Genomic DNA, 21,341 nt, shown 5'->3' on the forward strand with positions numbered 1-21,341 from the left:
CAAACCCACCATAAACTTAGGAGAAAAAGATACATAAAAAAACTGAACAATAATGAAGTCATTTTAGGGTACACTTCACTGAGGGGAATGGGAAAGAGAAGTGACCACCCAGAAAGCTATCAGTAAGGTAAATACTGGTCCAATAATTGATATGTTTTGCCTATGAGAGGAGATGAAAAGGAAAGTTAACTGTGTGTTGTTCATAGCAACACAAATTTGGCTGTGTCTATCCCTCCAGTTCATTCACAGTAGAACGTGATTGGAAGAGATTCATCACTATGTTGCATAAAAAAAGTGTGTTGGGGGTGGTCTGTGCTCTGAAACCAAATATGAATGTTTGGCTTATCCATTCTGATTCGTTTCTTCCCCCATTCACACGGATAATGCTAATTTATGTGGCATCAACCATTCTGTGTCACCAGCTAGTTCATTGCTCATGTAGGCAAAGCACATGAAAGTTATGTTTAGAATTTAATCCCAGCTTCTGTGAATGTGAAGATGTGGGAGGAATGCACAAAGAAAAAGTTTGAGGACTGTGGGGTTTTTTGTTTTGTTTATCATTTATTTATTTAGAATAGAGTGAAGGTCTCAAAAGGCACATTAGAACAAATGTAGGAGAATTAAAGGAAAAGGGTGAGGGACCAGTTTATCAGGCTACCCAACCAATGCCCCTCCCCAGTTCCATTTAATTTGAGTTTGGATTGGACTCGGCCTTACAGCTGCCACATTCTCTACTTACCCTTACATACCCAAACATATTTGCCTCAGAAGAAGTTACAGCTAGTTATAGAGCTGATTCTTGGCCAAAGAAACTATGTAGTTGTAGGTAATTTTGAGACTTGTCATTGTCCCAAGCTTTCTTCCATATATTCTTTTTTCTTTACCTCAGTCTATAATTCTAAGTTCCTTTACCTGTTTCATAATCATCTTTTAATTCAGATACAAGGGGTGTTCACTTGGTTTGGGGGTGATGTGAAATGCCAAGTACACAGAAGAAACAACGGTGACATTTTACATTAAGGAGATTGAGTTAGAAGCAGGTGTTCTCGGTTATGACTTGGGTATTTGGGGGCTAAAAATTATGTAAGTCAGTGAGAAGAGAGTAATTTGCATTTTTGCTTTTTTTGGGGCACAAAGTTGTAGAAATGGGGGCAGGATGTGACTAATGCCAGTGTGTCCTGATGGAGTCATTCACACCATTATGCTTAGAGAATTCATTTAGAGTTGGGGCTGTGAATTGTGTGTGTTGAGTGGGCATGCACGTTTATAATATTTGGTCAAACTTGTGATTTCATCAGTATAAGGGGCTCCTGGCAAGGGAGATCAACACCTGCCCTGCAACTTCATTGTGCTGAGGAGTTGCTTAAGGCAGGACTTGAATCCAGGTCCTCCTGACTCTGAAACAAGCACTCCATCCACTATGCCTAATTGGTCCCAGTCCAGCCCTCACAGACATCATCAAGGGAAGCAACTTCTATAGAGAAGAGGCCAGCCATCCCCCCCCCAACTTCCAAACAACAGGAGAGGATAGCCAGCTTAGCTGAATCAACAAGCATCTTGATGGAGACATGGGAAGCAGCATGTGCCAGACAAGTCAAACCATCACCACCATTTTGACCGCCATCTCCCCAAGGATCTTGATGGGGACAGACAAGGACCCTGAGAGTAGGGGCCTTGGGAATATCAGTACTTCCAGACCAGTAACCCCAGCCATCATCCTGAGAAGCAGCCTCAGTGGAGATGTATCCTGCAGGCCCTAGAGTCACAGCTACTAGAAACCCAGAAAAGAAAGTTCTTTCCATCAAAGTCCTTGGTGCTGTCTTATGGTTCCAGATTAGCAACTAATCTGATTTTATCAGTGCAAATGACATCAAGGGAGAGACATTAACATCTGCTTTGTCACTGGACTTGAGGACTATGAGACATTTCTGACTGATTTGGAGCTGAAACCTTCCATATATGTTTTCCCCTTCACTAGAATGTAAGCTCCTTGAGAGCAGAGACTATCCTTACTTTTCGTATCCCCAGAGCTTAATACAATGCTTTTGCACATATTCATCACGTTAAGTACTTAATAAATGCTTTATTCATTCATTTTATGAGAAAGGATCAAGTTTTTTGGTATTAATTTTTCTCACACTTTTGAGGTGTCTCTTTCAGAATGTAACATTTCCTAAATGATGCTACTGAAGCTAGTGCATTACAATAAAGTATAATGAATGGAAAACACTGGACATGGGTCCAACCTGGGTTCTAAACTCAGCTCTACCTCTACCTCATTGTGTCTGGCTTTGGTTAAACCAACTTACCTCTTTGAGCCTCAGTTTTGTTCATTTGAAAAACAGGAAAGTTGGATAAGATGATCTTAAAAGTTTCTTCCTGTGCTGCTAATATAGTTCAAGATGAGATGGGAAAGAAGCTGAATGAGATGATCTTGAGGTTCTTTCCTGTGCTAAAATTTGATCTCGACATGTGATGGGGAATTGTGGTGCAGTATGAAAGGTGCTAGTTTGGAGTTCAAATTATGGCTGTGCTTAACATGTTTGTTTGTTATTGTTAAGTCGTTTTTCAGTTGTGTCTGAATTTCTGTGATCCCATTTGGGATTTTCTTGGCAGAGATAATGGGGTGGTTTGTCATTTCTTTCTCTAGCTCATTTTACGGATGAAAAATTTTGGTAGGCAGAGTTAAATGACTTGCCTAGGGTCACACAGCCCAAATTTGAATTCAGGAAAATGAGTCTTCCTGACCCCAGGCCTGGCATTCCATCCATTGAGCCACCTAGTTTGGCACATAGTAGATACCTAATAAATGCTAATCAGCTGACTGACTACTTCTTACCTCTATGATATTAGGTTCCCTTAGCCTAATAAGAGGCCTGGGTTTAGATGACCTCTGAGGCACCTTCCAGCTCTAGATATACGATTTCTTTTTAGAATTTTGTCCTTCAGATATACCACATGAATATACACCAAGATAGCTTTCTAATTTCTATACCCTCTCTTGCAGTTTAATTCATTTACCCTTAACGAACATGTTTTCCTTCTTTCTACTACATACTGGGATGATGTGAAATGCCAAGAAATCTTACTATCACCATATAAAATGATAAAGTAGCTACAGAAATAACACTGGTCTATGAGCTCAGGACCAGTAGGCAAGAGCAGAACTAATGGGGGGAAAATCCCTAAGAAACAAGTTTCACCTCTGATTCTCACTACTTAGTGACTTTGGGAAAATCACTTAATCTCCTTGGGTCTCAGTTTCCTTGTTTATGAAATAAGGAGATTGGACTTGATGGCTTCAGAGGGCCCTTCCAGCTACAGTCCTATGATCCTGTAATTTACTACTGTTCCTTTCCCTTCCTAGTGTTCCTGAGAGCGTTGGTGTAAGAAACCTATTGCGTTTGCCTCAGGTATACATTTGTGGTCTCGGAAACTCAAATTTAGTGTATATTTATTAAACCTGTACTGTATGCAAGTTATTGTGCTATTATGCCTGGGAATACAGTGATAAAAATGTTATTTTATATTGTAAGTTAGTAATAAAAGTATTCTTGATATTCACTCGAGTGAACAAATCACAAATCAGAAGAACGAGGCTTACACCCTTACCCAAATCCTAAGATAGAAAGTACATTGTTTAATTGGTTTAATGCGTGGGTCAGCAAACTACAATGTACCAAGGGCTTTTTGCCTATTTTTGTACAGCCCTGGAGGCAAGAATGATTCTTACATTTTTTAATACAATAAAACTTTATTTAAATTAAAAAAAAAAAAACACTCTTAGCCAGAGGGCCTACGAAAAGGAAGCCAGCTAGATTTGACCTAGAGGTTGAGTTTTGTTGACCCCCTGGTTTAGTGGAAAGAGCATCAGGATGAAAATCAGGAGACCTAGAATGTAATACTGGTTCTACTACTAACTCTATGGCAGGTATCATTGTCTCCATTTTACTTACATATGAGGAAATCTGAAGCTCCAAGAGGTTAAAGGATTTCTCTGAAATCATAGTGTTGGTAAACATGAAAACTGCCATTGTAACCGAAGTCTTCCGATTCCAAGTCCAGTGACATTTCTACCACATCCTATTACTTTTTTCTCAAAAAAAAATAATAGATATTACTTTGAAAATTTTGTGCATTTTTTTCCCTTAGAATCATAAGATTTAGAGCTGGAGGGGAACTTAGAGAACATCTAGTCCATTTTATAGGTAAGGAAACTGAGGTCAGAGAGGAAGTCAAAAGTTTTATGATCTAATCATTCAATCCTTAGCAAAAAGGCCAAATTTGCAAGCAGCTTTTAAGTCTTACAACAGACTTAAAATAAGAAGAATTTTTTTAGCTAATGTTGCTGTAGGACAGTAGTTGAACATGTGACTGCCTTTTATGTACTCACCTCATCTTCACTGTTGTCTTCTATAGGCACTGCTATGTGGATATTTGTTAGCAATGACGGATGTGGAAACTACGTATGCAGATTTTATTGCTTCAGGAAGAACCGGTAGAAGGAATGCCATCCACGATATCATCGTGACTTCTTCGACCACCAACACCTCTGATGTGTCCCTCAAGCTATCGGACCTTGATATCAACAAGCCTGGTGAGTGGTGTGTGTGTGTGTGTGTGTGTGTGTGTGTGTGTGTGTGTGTGTGCGCTTTTGGGAGGAAGAGAATCTTTTCTGGAGGTTGGGGAGTTGAGGAATTTGGTAATGGTCATCGTCAGGCCAGCTCAGATACATGTTTGTTCATGGGATAATTGAAATATGCCTCATAGGACTTTGTTGAATGTGAAAAGCAACATGTGAACATAACCTTGGATGAAAGAGTTCTGTTTGTGTTTTTATGATTCTGGGCAAAGGTAAGTATCCAGTTTTGACTTCTTAGTCATTATTACTCTTTTTAAAATAGATTTTGGTATTTTTTTTCTTATATCACTTAACATTTCCCAATGTTTTCTTTTCCCCTCACCTTCCCAGAGAACCATCTGTTATAACAAAGAGGAAAAAATAACAATTTAGCCCCCCCAAAAAAGTTTCATTTTTTGTGCAATGTACCACATCTGTGGTTCCCAATGTATGTGGAGAAGCAGTGGGAAGGTATTTTCTTACATCTGCTTTGGAGCTAAACTTGTTAATTAACTCTTTAATAGCCTTCAGTTTCCTTTGTTTTGTTGTTCTTTTCATTTTAGTTGTCATTTGAGTATAGGGTATTGTTTCCCTGATTCTACTTAAGTCACTTTGCAACAGCTCATATAAATTTTCTTGTGCTTCTCTATTCATTGTGGTCATCGTTTTTTAAGTTTAGTACATTCATGTTTCTATTACATGAATGTTAGAGATTGGTTTAGCCAATCCCAATTTGTTGGATATCTACATTTTTCCCCCAGTTCTTCACTGCTACAAATATTTTAGGTCATATGGAGCCTTTATTTTTGTCATTAACCTCCTTTACTCCAGTCACCTATGGAAGCATTTTCCCATGGTCATACTAATTTCTGAGCCTCATTGTATGGTCACGAATGGTCTTCTAAATCATTTACGTAGAAGATTTAACTCCTGTTATCCCCATTTTTACAAATGAGGAAACTGGGTAACTCAGAAGCTGTGACTTACCCAGGGTCACTTTTCATTTCCATTCCACTTAACACTATCAGTCTGAATATAAACACAGCTGCCTTCCCCAAATACAATCTGATCAAAGGTAAAATTTTATTTGCAAATTTATTTGTAAAGAAGTACTGATACAGACTGAGTTTTAACACCAGCAAAATGTCTGGAAAAGATAGATTCTTTATATGGAACAATACAGTCCTTTAGTTTTTAGCCAGTACTATGATGCCCTTGCCTTGGAGAGAGAATTATTTAATGTCTAAAGCTCTTAAGTCATTAGCTAAAATTGCTGTTGAGGGTGCCAGTTGCCATGGAGGCTGTTCAAGTGGCTGTGCATTTGTCCTTTGGGAGCTGAATTGAAATCACAGCCCATTTCATGCAAGTCTGTGGCCAGCTGTCATGTGATCATGTCCTATTAGCTTTGCTGTTTGTCTTTAAAGTTGAAGTAATAAGACCTCTGTGCTGTGACTGTATGTAGGCAAATACTCTACCTTCTATTCTTAAATACTGTACTGAGATCCATTTTTCCTTGATACTATAAAGGAATCTCACTGGTGGATTAACACCGTATTCTATAGATTTTTTTTTTTCACTATACTTCTAAAAATAAGACATCAAGTCAGACATCACTTGCCTTCTTATATGCTTAGAAAACATGACCATAGATTGGGGAAAAGTGAAGATATCTATTTAGGTGTCTCATAAAGTAATTCTTCGGTTTCCTGTTTACCCACACCATGTGTCATATATATATATATACACATATATATATGGATATATAGTATATGTATATATGTATATAGATATATCTATAGATATAGATATGGATATATATAGATATATAGATATATCTATAGATATAGATATGGATATCTATAGATATATAGATATAGATATAGATATATAGATATAGATATGCACAAAGAAAGATCACTCCAAGATGGAAGTTAATTATAGCCTTTTTTTTTTAATGAGGATGTCCAGAGCTCATGGCACATTTCACAATATCAGAACCAGCCAGTCCTTGAAACATTTAAGCCATTGTCTTTGTGATTGGCTGCTCACCAAGCAAAAGTACCATGACTAGAATTGAGGATTTGAAGTCTTCTCAGTTTATCTCCCAGCACAGTGTGTTTTGTTTTTCCCTGGTTTCTGCTGCTTTTCAATTCAGTTCAGCAGCCATTAATTAAAAGGTTGCCAGGTGAAGAGCACACTATGATTGGGGCTTGAGGGGAAAAAAGTCCCTGCCCTCCAGAAGCTTCCACTCTAGTAAGTAAATATAAAACATGATACAATATCCATAGCAAATGGAACATAAGCACTTAAAAAGAATACAATGTTCTTCCAGGTCTTGGAGGGAAGGGTCATACCGTATCTTGTCTTAATTGCCAATAAATGTTGCCCGCATTTTTTAACTGTCCCTTTCTTCCTTGATCATTGTCTCTTACAGAAGGAGAAGGCGATGGGCAGAAAAACCCACCAGAGCAAACTGGGGGGAACCAGGGGGGAGCGCCCAAGCAAGATAGCTAATGTCTCCCCTGGCCCTACAGACACAGCTGCTGACGTTCTCACCCTTCAAGGCCTGACTGGAATGCATGTATTTCCATAAGTAAGAGGAGAGGAAAGAAAAAAATGGCTGTTCTGCATTGCTGAAACCTGCTCATTGTCCTATTAAAAATAGGTACACAGGCTAAAGCAGCTGCAGACAGACTTTTCTCTACCTCTGTCATTAGCAGTGGTTGAATTGGCATGGCTAAGCTTGGGACATCTCCATCGGATGGATCCTTTCACCTGATCCCATGATGAAATGCTTGTAGAGAGTAGCACGAACAGATGATGATTCTTCCTGTAGTAAAATGGCCCCTCATAATGTCAGAGGATTTAATTGTGTTTATTTGCAAAGGGTTAAAGTGATCCTCAGAGCTCAAAAAAAAAAATCTCTGGCCAAAGTATTCTCCCAGTAAAAAAAAAAGAATCATAAAGAAAGCACTGTTTTTAGAACCATGTATTTATGTTTTACAGCTGTTATTTACAATGTTGTTGTATTATATGATTTAGATGCTCAACACTGCCCCCTTTGCTTATGGAGAAAAAAAAATTTATGTTACTGTGAATTTTTCTACCACTTATTTTTGAAAAGACTTTCTCTCCCTCTCCCCCTCCCTCCCTCTCTCCTTTCCTGTCTCTCCCTACCCCTTTTATTCCCCCCCCCCAAGTATAATGTGGTGGTGTACACATGATGGATTAAAATGTCACCTCCTAAATTGATTGGGCCTAATACTAACTCATCAACACTTCACTGTATTTTTACGTTGTTACACAGGCCTCCTAAGTGATTAATTAAGGTGAATATTATCTTAAAATTCAATGTATGTGGGTGCCCCTATCATGTTTGAAATAGCCACTTTGCCTGCCCCTTGCTAGCTGTTTCTTCAGGAATTGGGAATCAATATGTCAATTCATGTTTTTTTCCCAGGTTCAGGAGCTTTTAAAACTTCAGTTTTTTTGGATCACTTTTAAACTTTTGAGGGGGAAAAAGAGAGGGGAAAAAGTCATTCCAAGAGTTGGAAATGTGTCTTTCTGGAGGACCTAATTTTCTGTTGCTAAAGTATAGATTTGTGCTACTTCTTTGATTTTTGGGGGGAAACCCACCTCCCAGTGTAAGGATGAAAAAGAGTGGAGAAATGATCCCATCATAATCATGTGGACACTAATCACATAAGTAAAGCCCTGCTGTTTGGGGTTTGTTTGGGTTTTTTTCTTTTTGGTTTTGTTTTGATTTTTAAATTGTTAAGATAAAGTGGTGTCTTTTTTTCAGGCCTCAATGGCTCCAGATGTTATTATGCACTTTTTAATGTTTGTAAACTTTTACTAATAACTAGTGTGATTGCTTTCTGGTATGTAATAATCATCATTATTGGTTAACAAAACTTCTTTAATACTGTTTATGGCCCCTGCTGTGTTTCTACAGTACATATCATGGTGCTTGTCATGGAAGTTTTCTGTGAGATGTGTAACCCTTCTGGTCAGTATTATACAATCATTTATTAGTGGTAATAAATAAGAAACCAGCAGTATGACTCTGGTTCATGAATGACTGGAAAAAATGACAGGCAGCTGGAAGTACTGTATCAATAAAAAATCTATTTAACCTTCACTTCACTGCTGAGTATAGTAGGTAGTTCTCTTCCTAAAGGACGATTTATCTGTTAACATGGATATGTCAGGGAAAAGAGAAGTATATACACATTTCTCTTCATGGTATTTTCCAAATGACGGGGGAGGGGGTGTGGGTAAAGGTCTTGTCTTTTTTTTTTTTTTTTAAACCCTCATATAACTGGGGAAAACATACAACACAGCATGTCTTTCAAAAAGTCAATTTGACAAGTGTGGTAGTACATGCCTATAAACCCTGCTACTGGGGAGGCTAAGGCTGGTGGATTACTTGAGCTCGGGAGTTCTGAGCTGCAGTAGAGCTCAGCCAACTGGGTATAATAAGCCTAGCACCAATATGGTGAGCCCCTAGGGATGGGGAGACACCAGCTTGCTTACAGTGGGGCATACCAACCCAGGATAGGAACAGCGGTTCAAAACTTCCATACAAATCAGTAGAGGACAGATTAGGCTCATGAGTGACCACTACGTTTCCAGTCCAGGCAAGAGAGGGAGTCTTAATGAATGAATGAATAAAAAAAGAAAGGAAATAACAAAAACTAAATAGGTAAATCTGAAGTTCAAAAATAATCTGTACTTCAATACATAGAAAGGAATTTGTGGAGTCACCATTTAGTACAACTTATTATTTATTATAAGCCACCTTTATTACTATAAGACTATTTCTAGATTAAAAGAAGCATAAAAACAGCCAGCTGCAGGGATAGATTAGTAAGATTATTGGCCACTGAGGGTCATAATATATTGACAAGATGAAGAGGGGAAAGTAACAGTGAGGGACAATTTTTAACCTTTGTATAGTTGCAAAGAACCAAGGGCTCCAACCCCTAAATACTACTACCCCAGGCTCAAATCACATTTTGGGTGTCAATTATCCACCTAATACCATAGTTTACAAGCCACCACGACAGTGTTTATTTTACCAGCTACCCAATAGAATGTTATTTCAAAGCAAAAGACATTTAATCAATAAAGATTTGTCACCCTACAGCTTACCATAGCACCAAAGGGGAGGGCACACTGGCCAGGGCACACATGTGGCTGGGATAATTCATACTTCTGATATTCCAAATCATTTGGGATATCTTTGCTTAATCAGAGGCCTTTGTTGTTTCTATACCCTTTCGTGGACACATTCAGTGTTGGATGTCTCCTGAGTATATACAACTATCTGCTGGTCTTCAGCTCTGCAGCCTCTTCAGCTGTGCTGCTATTCTGATACCATGTGCTAGAGAGCAGCTCGAGTGGGAGAACTCAGTTCTTTTTACTTTAAATCTAACTTACTCTCCAGGGCTTTTGCAGCTGCCCTTGACCAGTAGGCTAGCAGAAGGAAACAGAAGCCTTTGGACTCAGATTTTCTACCCTTTTAGAGTAAAGGTTCAAATCCTCTAAAAGACAGTGTCCCAGAGGGAACACAGTTTTCAAATGGAGGGGGCTATGGTGTGTGTATTTATGAGTACAATCTTGTAAGATTGCCTAGAGCATATATGCCCATTAATCACCTCCATGGCTTTCTTTTGAATTACTTCAAGATCTCTACATATTTCAAGTTATAAAGCCAAGAACTGGCCTTAAGTGCCTATAACAGGGATGAAGTGAGGATCATATGTGGTGCCATTTTTTTTTCAAAATTAACATTTCAGATTCACTATGGTGTGTTGCAAGATTTTTTTTAAAAAATCTACATTGCAGATTGATTGTGATCTCCCATCACCTGAAGATCCCATCCTGTATTTTATGCTCTTGATTCCTATCTGATGTTAGATCCCAGATTAGAAAAAGAAAATTATTCAATAATACCTTCATTTCCTACATATTTAGCCAAAAGAAAAACCTGATGTTGTCCCCAAAGGATTTTATTTTGAATCACAAATAATTCCAGCTCATGGATTTGAATTCTTTAGTCCTCAGAGTAATCAGTTAGCAAATTCTTGTGTGTGAGGAGCAAGATTTTTGTTTTCACAGCTCAGATTTTATTTCTTTCACAGGGTATACTGTCCCAAAAATGATTCATTCTATGCAGATTAATTATTCTGGGAAGCAAATGAAGGCCTGAGCATAGCTTGGAAGTTAGATGCTCTGAATAACTCCCATTTTTAAATAATCAGGAGAAATTAAAGGTTTCATTTATTTAGGTCAACACCAATAAGTGTGAACTCCTAAAACTGATTAGTCAACTAATTTGTAGGTGGTAAAAAACACACAACACATATAAAAAGTTACGGGTTTCCTATCAGCTCCTAGATGCTTCTGTCAGAGATAAGCTTTGCAACTCCTCTGCTTCCGTGATTTAAAAAAAAAAAATAAGGTATTTAACTTGAAAAAGCTACAGGCCAAGACTAAAGTGGAGAGAGAGTTGGTGTGCAACTTTCTGTGCACAACTTTTTGTTTGCAAGTTTGAATCGATTCTCTGCTGCTTGTGCTAATTTTGGCCTAACAATTAACACTAAGAAAATACAGATTCTCCAGCAGCCAGCACCGCATGGAATCATTGGTTATGGCAAATGGAGAAATATTGAATGATTTAGATAAGTTCACTGATCTCAGCAGTATACTTTTCAGGAATTATACTTTCCAGGTAGTGTTTTCAAAGACTCTACCACAGGTTAGGCACAAATAGTCCACATGAACATTTGGACTGATGTCTCTAAACTTGTGCATCTCATGTTTCTTTTGAGATACTGCAAAATTCTACTTTGATCATAGAACATAGTGCTATCTGATGCGAGCACACCATGCTGGGTTTGTCTCCCATGCTGTGCGAGTATGTCCTATGTCATGCAATCAATTCCAAAGTTCTTCAGAAAAGACCTTGAGAGTATCCTTGTATCACTTCTGACCTCCATATGAACACTTTCCATATATGAATTCTCTGTAAAACAGTCTTTTAGGCAAACACATATTTGGCATTCGAACAATGTGGCCAACTCATCAGAGTTGTCCTCTCTGAGCTTTAATGCTTGGCAGTTTGTTCAATAAAGAACTTCAGTGTCTGATACCTTATCCTTCCGGGTGATTTTCAGAATCTTCCTAAGACAATTCAAATGGAAGCAATTCTGTTTCCTGGAAATGGTGCTGGTATACTGTCCAGGTTTCACAGGCATGTAACAATGAGGTCGGTATAATGGCTCTGTAGACCTTCTGTTTGGTAGTCTAATACCTTTTCTCTCCCATACTTTCCTTCAGAACCTCCCAAACACTGAGTTCTGGCAAAAGATATCCCCCATACCATTTTACTGTTTTTACCTTTGTAATGGTAACTTTGGTGAATACAGGCAGAGGATTAATCAGACGACCCTGTTATCATCACCTCCCCAAAAATACAAAACCCTTAACACTGGGCATATACAAAAACAAAAACACTAACAAGCATTTTGTTTTGCAACACAGTCTGATTCTAAATCTGAGAAATTGGTGTGGCTGGGTGGTTACCAGATAACATGTTAGAATATATTTTTCTGCTTTAGCAACAATGATTCACTCTCATTAAGCACTCCTTGAGTACAGTGATAGGTTTGGAATACTGTCCTGTATCACTTCTGATTTTGACACCCCCTGTCCTCATTTCTTCCACTAAAGTTCTCTTCTGGTACCATCTTGTGGCTTGAAGACGATCCTGGAGGAGGCAGAGTTCTTTGCCAATAGAACATAAACTTTAGAAGGACAGGTCCTACCAAGATGGAAGAAACTGCTATCTGTTTTCAAAGTCTCATTCTCTCAAATTGACAGAGGCTTATCACCAGAAGCCTAAGGATCTTTTTTTTTTTTTTTTTAACTCTAGCAGGGTAAAAGTCTGAGTGTCAAAGTTGGAAAAGAGAAGAGTATCATGAGAAGGTAGTGCTATAAGCAGCAGGATGTAAGGGAAGGCTTAATTTTTTTTTTTTAATTAGACCTGACATCTGATGCTGAAAGTAATAGACCTTCACTGGGAATGTTTTCACACACACACACACACACACACACACACACTGTGACTTAACTTGAAGCACCCAAGAGTGAAAGCATGGGAGGAGAGGCAGATGCAAAAGGAGACTACAAGGATAGCAACCTCTCCCACCCTGCAACTGGGGCTGCAGCCAACTCCCAAGCAGAATGGGAAAGAAGAGGAAGGAAGAGATTCAGCCAGGGATATTGCCAGAACCTCAAATGGGATGATTTTCAGGATACCGTATGAAGAGTGAATCCACAATAATCCAGTGAGAGGGCACCATCTGGATTTAGTCCATCCCACCACATTCTCACCACTCCACCCAGGTTTGGGGACTGGAATTCCTGGATCCATCCTCATTCCATGTGACAGGGCAGCTCAGAAATGTTAAAGAGGGGCAGGCGTTTTATAGAAAAATACTTTCTCACCAACCACAACTCCCTATGGGACATTGGCAAATACAGTTCTAGTATAGCTCATGTCATATTCTTCACAGATATAGATAAAAGGGTCCTCAGTTCCTATATAAACACTTATGATAATAATGAGTACTCTCCTGCTACATGCCTCTAACACTCTCCAAGATGGGGTTCAGTCATTCAGAATACAGGGATATTTGGGGTGCAGAAACCCTGGATATTCCACACTATCACCCTGGCTGCTCCTATCTGCTTCCAGATCTGGATTTATAATCCCTGTGACCTCTGGGGTAGATTTTGTTTGGTTGTTAAGAGTACTAAGAATTGGGGAGAGTGGAGCTAATGCCAATATATAAGTTCCCCTTGAGGTTAACAAGAACCAACACAAAGCAAAAGGGCCAAATTTTCCACTGACCTTTTCATGGGCCAGCACAAATGGGTGGCTCCAATCTACATCAGTTTGGGCCAAACAGTTCAGCCCCCAATCAATTTACAACAGTCCAAGCCAATCAGTTGATCTCCAAATGGTGACATAAAATCAGGGTTCCAAAGCCTCACCATCCTGTAAAACATACAAGATGATCAAGGAAATCCCCTTTTTTAACTCCCTGAAAATAAAAAAGTAGACTGGTAAACAACATGAGAGAGGTCCAAAGTCATATGGAGGGAGAGGAATGTATCAGAGAACTCAGTCTGGTTTTGAGGAGCACCATTTGAGAAATCTAGAATAGGGATAGAATTTCAACAAAGGTGAAGGAAGTGGGTTCCAATGTGTTTGAATAGTCTGGATTAAGGTTTGGAAGCAAGAAAACAAGATCAATGTTCAGGGAAAGGTGAGTAATCTGGTTTGACTGGAGCATGGAATAGTCAGGAAAATAGAGAAAGATAAGCCTACAAAGATAGATCAGGCCTTGAACATGTAGTATTTTACTGGGAAGCAATAGAAAGCCAATGAAGATGTTTGAACCAGAGTGACAGAGTTACAGTTGTATATTAGGCTAATTAATCTGGTGGCATTGTATAGAATGGATTCAAATGAGGAGATACTAGACATGGATGATAGCTATAATTCAACTGAGTGGAAACAAAGGCCTGAATAATAATAGAGGCAGTGAAGATGGAAAGGAAAAGGCAGATATGGGATTGTTAACCAGACTGGAATTGGCCTTTAACCTGTGAATGGCCAGAGCCAACCAAAACAGGTCAAAGGCAGGTGTGTCAGGAGTCAAGTAGCAGTCTAATTAATTTCAGAATGAGAAAAACTCTTATAAGTGAAATGCCCCCTAAGTAGAAGGACTTAAATAGCTGGGACAGGGGTAGGGATTTTATCCATGAAAACCACAAGGGGGCTGGACCAGAACACAATCATTCTTAAGTCCTGAGTAGCAGTTCCCTTGGTTGTCATTTCTTGGGACAATACAGGATTTCTTGTGTCCTGTGGGAACAGTACTCTAAGTTGCATAAGGGTCATTGAGCCTTGTAATTGTTCAGTGGGGTACAGAACCAGAGTTAGTGTGGCAGCAACAGGAGTGTAGTACCTGGTTCAGTTCACTTGGCATTTACAAGAAACGGGGATTGTGAGCATGTCGCAGCTTTAGGCTGCAGCAGACCACCTACTTCTGGCTCTCAGGTCCCTGGAAAATAGGGGGAACTCCAACAAATCTAAACAGTTAGTGATTTAATATGAAAATCATAAATCCCTTAGTGAACACCTGGTGCTGGTCAAAGCAATAAACTTTGCCAGAAGGTAAGATCATCCAGAGAGCAAAGGATTGTTATTGTGCCAAGCTCAGGGCACAGCCTGCTTGTTGGGCCTTAGCTCTGGGAAACAGGGTGTGTGTCTCCAAATATCTTGACAGGGTTAGCCCTATATGTAGGTGGAGTAGGTGGCTGCCTAAAAAACATGATTTGAGGGTTGTTATGACCACTCAACAGGTCTGAACAGCATCAAACTAGTGACCATGCCAAGAACATATCTACCCAGAATATGTAGATTATTTTTAGGCTTATCCAGAACTATAACTACAAAAGGGCTGATAGAATTGGGGCATAGGATGGAAATTTTAGAGAACATCAACAGTATTGCCCCACAACCTTCCCCTTGGGGAGCCTAGAAACCTCTCAACAATTTGGGCTAGATTTTCTCCCACAACAATGGCGAAACCCAGAGGTCTGCATACCTTCTTCCCCAATGCTTACTGCTGCTACAGGAGCTACCCACTAAGGTTCTATCCTCACCAACTCACCCTGCCCTCAGGAGGCCATGTGGATTCTAGAAACTCTGAGATCAACATGCAGCTTTTACAGCCCTAAGCTACCACTGTTAGCTAGAGTTTCTCCAAACTGAAGCCATATTAGGACTGGTCTTCTTAACTTCAGAATTGAACTGGATGTGAAGAAACAGTTCAGAAGGATCTCATTTTCTTGTATGTCCCAGATTGAACCTGAATGGGGTTGTTTACTTGGTCCTTTGGAAATCCTGGCAAACAATATCCTAATATGCATCCACTTCAAGAAAAAGGGATACACCAACCCCACCCAGTACTCCTCATCATCTTGCTTGCTATATAGCCTTTTCCTCCCATCTGGTCTGAAGTTCTGCCATCATTAATCTGGTCAGACAAGATCAGGAATATTGTCTCCATGGAAACACTGTTAAAATACACTCATTACCTGGGAAGAAAAGAGAACATGGCATAGTTATGTAACCTTCTCAAAGAAACCTCTCGCTGCTTAGATAAGATTGTCAAATTATGCTGTTACTTTAAATACTATGAAAGTTAAATGGTGTTTAAGAGATAAGATATTTATTTGAAGGGGTTGGGTGTAGGTCTGGGAAGAGGGAAGCTTAAAACATGCTAGAGATGAGCTCAGAGCAGTGGGTCGAGACCCACAGTTTAAGTTCTGAAGAGGTTGAGAGTAGAAAAAGTTTAAAAAGCCGGTATAAGGTAAGAAAGGAACAGGAAAACAAAACTAGAGTCACAGAAATTGCAGTTTAAAGAGATTTTAGAGACCATTTGACCATTCTCATTTTATGGATGAGGCAATTGAAATTGAGAGGATGACCTAGTCAAGGTCACACCAAAAATAAGGAACAAATTCAAGGGTTGAAACTAAATTTTTCTGATTACAAATCCTTTCCATTATCCCATGCTGCCTCTGGTACTCCTTTCAGCATTTAGCTTTGGGCCCTGGCCCTAGGGTGAACACCTATTTGAAGTTTCCTGGTGTTTCTCAGTTGACCCTGCAGAAAAAAGAAAACTCAGATATACAGCTATAGTAAATGTCTTCAATATGTTAACCTGTTGAAATCTTTCTGGATCCTGAAATTCATCCAATGTGTTAATTTTTCCTCCTCGCTTTGCATCATCTGGAAATCTGAGAAGTGTATCATCTAGGCCTTTTTTTTTTTTCCAACTCATTGATAAAATTGTTAAATAATTCAGGACCAGGTAGAGATCTATAGTCCACTCCACTGAAAACCTCCTTCCAAGTTGATATCAAACCAATAACGACTATTTGTGTATGGCCAGTCAACCAATTTCATATTCACCTCATTCTAGCCCAATCTAAGTTATGATACATTATATCTGCTTTGCATTTTAATATAGCTATATATGTGCGTGTTGCCCCTACCCCCATAGAATATAAACTTCCTAGCACCCAGCACACTGCCTACCATACAATAGGTCTTTAATAAAAGAATGTTGACTAACTTCTTGAGTAGCATAGTGATAAATGTTTGTTCATTTTTATTGTTGTAATAATCAGATTATAACAAACATTTAATACATTTACTTTCTATGTTCTTTGGTTTATACTTCTTATTCCCACTTGATTGTTCAAAAAAGATGTTATTTGAAAAGATTTTATTTTTGAGGACTTTTTTATCCTCATTGTTGAGCCTGTGATGAAATCAAAATACTGCTTGGTAATACTGCACCAAATTATTTCCATGGAAACAATTTTGACCTATATAACCTCATTACAAAAGGCTCTCCCAGAGCTAATTCTGCACAGCATCATGGACTGAGAAACTAGAACAAAAGTTCTTAACCTGAAGTTCTTGAACTGAGAGAGAAAGAGAGATGGAACTTCTATATTTCAATATAGATTTGTTTCCTTTGTAATCTAATGTATTTTGTTTTATGACTTAAAAGACATTCTGAGAAGGAAGAAGGAAGAAAGGAAGGAAGGAGGGTGGGAGGGAAGGAAGGAAGGAGGGAGAGAGGGAAAGAAGGGAGAAAAAAGGAAGGAAGGAGGAAACAAGGAAGGAAGACCATTTACCAAATATCTACTATGTGTTTGTGTGGCCGGCACATGCACTATGTGCCAGGCACTATGCTAAACATTTTAAAAATATTATACCATTTGATCCTCCCAACGACCCTGGGAGACACATATTATTATTATTATCCCATTTTACAATTGAAGAAACTGAGGGAGACAGAGGTTAAGCAAATCACCCAGGGTCACAGAGCTAGGAAATGTCTGAAAATGGATTTGAATTCAAATCTTCCTCTCCCTAGGCCCTGTGCTATAGCTACTGTACCACTTAGTTGCCTCCAGAAAGATACTAGATCTCCAAAGAGGTCCATGAGGCAAAAAAAAGATTGAAGAGGTTCTGGATTAGAAAGGCTCTTATTTCTATAATAAAAAGTTAGGTGACTTCACTAAATAATCAGATAAAGAAAGAGAAGGCAGACAAAAACAAGAAGACAGGAGCAGCTAGGTGGCGCAGTGGATAGAGCTCTGGCCCTGGAGTCAGGAGGACCTGAGTTCAAACCCAACCTCAGACACATAACACTCACTAGCTGTGTGACTTTGGGCAAGTCACTTAACCCCAGTTGCCTCACCAAAGGAAAAAAGAAAGAAAAACAAGAAAGCATTTAAATATGATTTTATTTTGTTTTCCTATTTTCAAGTCAACAAGCATTTATGTCAAAAAGCATTTGTTAAGCACCTACTACATGCCAGACCATGAATAGGAGTTGAGAAGTAATCCCAGAAGGGATGTTACATGTTCTCATAAAACAAGAGCCCCTCAAAGCAGCCCATGGTGTATCCCTTTATCTTGAAATGGAGGCATGTTAGCATATTGTTTGCCAGATACAAGAAATTATTTCTGTTGTGTCTATGAATAAAATGCATTTTAAAGCATTTACTGTGTGCCAAGCACTGTGTAAGTGCTGAAGATACAAATACAAAAGCAAGAGTGCCCTCAAGAAAATTAATTCTGATGGGAGAGACAACACATACAGAACAAGTGTTGACCAAGGAAGGGAGTTATGATCTGGGAGTTCACTAAGGTAGTGAGTGGAACAATAGGCCTGGAGCAAGTCAGAAAATGACTGAGGTTAAGATAGGATTTCATGGCCCCAAGGAGTACAAGGTCATATGGCTTAGCTCTTCCCAGACTTGATCTCTGGTGTTCTAGTTTGGAAAGTAGAACAGCAATAGCAATAGCAAAGACATGGTATATGATGCATGATTCACTGCTCATTCTTTGAAAGTGTATGGTAATACATTTAAAGGCTAAGCTTCTTGGATTCCATGTCGGGGGAAAGAGAGGTCATCCTAGCAGCTGTTCTGTTGGGGATTGGTCAGTGTTCTAGCTCCAAAGGGATCAGATGGCTTGTATTTTTATAGTATGTGATGCTTCCAACCTACCCCTTTCAAAGCTGGAATTGCCAGGACCACTCAACAGGTCTGAACAGCATCAAACTAGTGACCATGCCAAGAACATATCTACCATATGTAGACTATTTTTAGGCTTATCCAGAATTATAACTACAAAAGGGGTGATAGAGTTGGGGCACAGGATGGAAATTTTAGAGAACATCAACAGTATTGCCCCACAACCTTCCCCTTGGGGAGCCTAGAAACCTCTCAACAATTTGGGCTAGATTTTCTCCCACAATAATGGCGAAACCCAGAGGTCTGCATACCTTCTTCCCCAATGCTTACTGCTGCTACAAGAGCTACCCACTAAGGCTCTATCCTCACCAACTCACCCTGCCCTCAGGAGGCCATGTGGATTCTAGAAACTCTGAGATCAACATGCAGCTTTTACAGCCCTAAGCTACCACTGTTAGCTAGAGTTTCTCCAAACTGAAGCCATATTAGGACTGGTCTTCTTAACTTCAGAATTGAACTGGATGTGAAGAAACAGTCCAGAAGGACCTCATTTTCTTGTATGTCCCAGATTGAACCTGAATAGGGTTCTTTATTTGGTCCTTTGGAAACCCTGGCAAACAATATCCTAACATGCATCTATTTCAAAAAAAAGGATACCCCAACCCCACCTAGCACTTATCATCATCTCTGGTACTTCTGTGCATCTTCCTATGCTTCTTTTTCTGTCCATAAAATGAATGAGTTAGATTTAATGGCCTCAGAAGTTTCTTCTGGTTCTAAAATCTGTGATTCTATCATCTCTGTAATTTAAAAAAATAAAATAAAACATTGTAGTGACTTTACTTAATTATTGTCATTAGAATACACCAACCCAGTGTGTCCCAGGAACAATGAGTGTAGAAATGAAGAGTTCTACTGATCTCTAGATCCTGAGTGATGCTGATAGTAGCTGGAAAATGTACCACTCAGGACCTAGGGGAGAGGAGATGCCAGGTATGAAGTTTACCCTACCCCACCTGCTACTGACCGCAGAAACCAGCTTATGAAATGAAAAAGAAAGTGTGCTCCTGATATCTAGGCAAGTTTATCTCAGGCCAGAGCCTGGCAGGAACTTTTTAGCACAAGGGAACAGCTAGAGTGGGGTTTCTTTTTTGGCCTTGCATTAAAGACAGATGCAGAGAGTTCAGTTGTCTCTAGATAAGGAAAGGGAGTTGAGAAATATCCCTTGTCTCTGAAGAGAGCTTTTGCCTAAGGAGTTATACCATACTTCTTGGGCCCCACTGACAGAGCTGTGGAAGAAAGGGACAAGTATCACCTGCTGAGAACTGTGGAGGGCTGAAGGAAGAGCAGAGTCTTTAAGCAGGGAAAAGGCTGTACTTTACTGTTCCAATGAGGAGCTCCCTTTCGAGGTTTGCAAGAATCTCAGTAGGATGTATTGCTGAGAAACCAAACTACAGGTCACATCACTGGGAATCCTCACCCAGGTCATGATTGAGAAACAATGAAGGGTGTTTGCGGAACAGTGGGAAGGAACACTCACTGCTTATGTGATATTAGGCAGGTCAATTAGCCTAACTGAGCTTTCCTTTTCCTCCTTTTTAAAATGAGGGGCTTGAACTAGATACAGTAATCAAGAAGGTCCTTTATATGTCTAGATTTAGGACCCAGGGATCTCCATAAGCAGACTTTCTGGGTGAGGGCTGGTTCGTGATAAGCTCTGTTTTAAACTCTATGGGTTTTCTTTGATCTGTAAATAAACCTCATCATTGTTTGGTCCTTGTGAGCCTGTGTGCTTTCAATGAGAGTCAGCAGTGATAGATTGCCTGTTTGAGAGTAATGAGAAAGAGAAACAAGAAATCCCCCAAAGCATACCCTCTGCCCTTCATGTCACATGGGAGTCTTTCACAATATTCACATTATAATGGCAAAACTGCAACCCACACAGTGTCTTTCTGTGGAAGATGTGTGTGTGTGTATGTGTGTGTGTGTGTGTGTGTTTCTGTAGCTATTTGCAATAAGTGGAATCATTTTTAGGAAGCAGCAATCATTTTCTCCAGATATGGAGAAGTCTCGAACTATACCTTCAACTGAGGAATGAGGAATGAAGGCTCACAATGGCAACTGAGTCTGTGCTGAGTAGAGGAGAGCTACAGAGGAGAGCATTGAGCAGGAGTAGGCTGTCATTCAGCTAAATCAGTATTGCAGTAGAGTTTCATTGGTGGAGATTTGCTTATGATAAGTTAATGGCATTAATGCTAAAAAGCATTGGAGAAACATTTTGCAGGCTTTGCCTTGATATAGCTTTGTTTTAAATCAACAAATGTCAACAAAAAATAAGTACTTGTTGAAATAACTGAGAAAGCATGGAGGAAAAAATAGAACTTTCCCCCCTGAATAGTTACCTGCAAATTACTTACAGCAAGATCTGGATTAACTAAAATGCAACTACACAAAACCCTCAATATTTGAGATTTTTTGCTTTTCAATTCACTTTAGAGGGAAACAAGTAAATCATAACAAAAACAAGCTGAAAATAATTTCAGTGGAAAAAAAAAGAAATGGGGAGTACATTATTAGA

At 39.3% G+C, this 21,341-nt stretch overlaps 1 protein-coding gene across 1 annotated transcript in view; it reads left to right on the plus strand.

Annotated features, from left to right (window-relative positions):
• The window catches only part of LOC114054286 (cAMP-dependent protein kinase inhibitor alpha-like), a 74,561-nt gene extending 66,754 nt beyond the window's left edge, over window positions 1–7,807 (plus strand). Inside the window, exons 2-3 of the mRNA XM_027877480.1 lie at window positions 4,420–4,597; window positions 7,056–7,807. Coding sequence (XP_027733281.1) covers window positions 4,420–4,597; window positions 7,056–7,135 — 258 coding nt within the window. The 3' untranslated portion in view covers window positions 7,136–7,807. The remainder of the gene's footprint in view (window positions 1–4,419; window positions 4,598–7,055) is intronic.
• Window positions 7,808–21,341: the final 13,534 nt, after the last annotated feature.

Source organism: Vombatus ursinus, unplaced genomic scaffold, assembly GCF_900497805.2.
Source record: "Vombatus ursinus unplaced genomic scaffold, bare-nosed wombat genome assembly UNPS02014812.1, whole genome shotgun sequence".
NCBI classification, from domain to species: Eukaryota; Metazoa; Chordata; class Mammalia; order Diprotodontia; family Vombatidae; genus Vombatus; species Vombatus ursinus.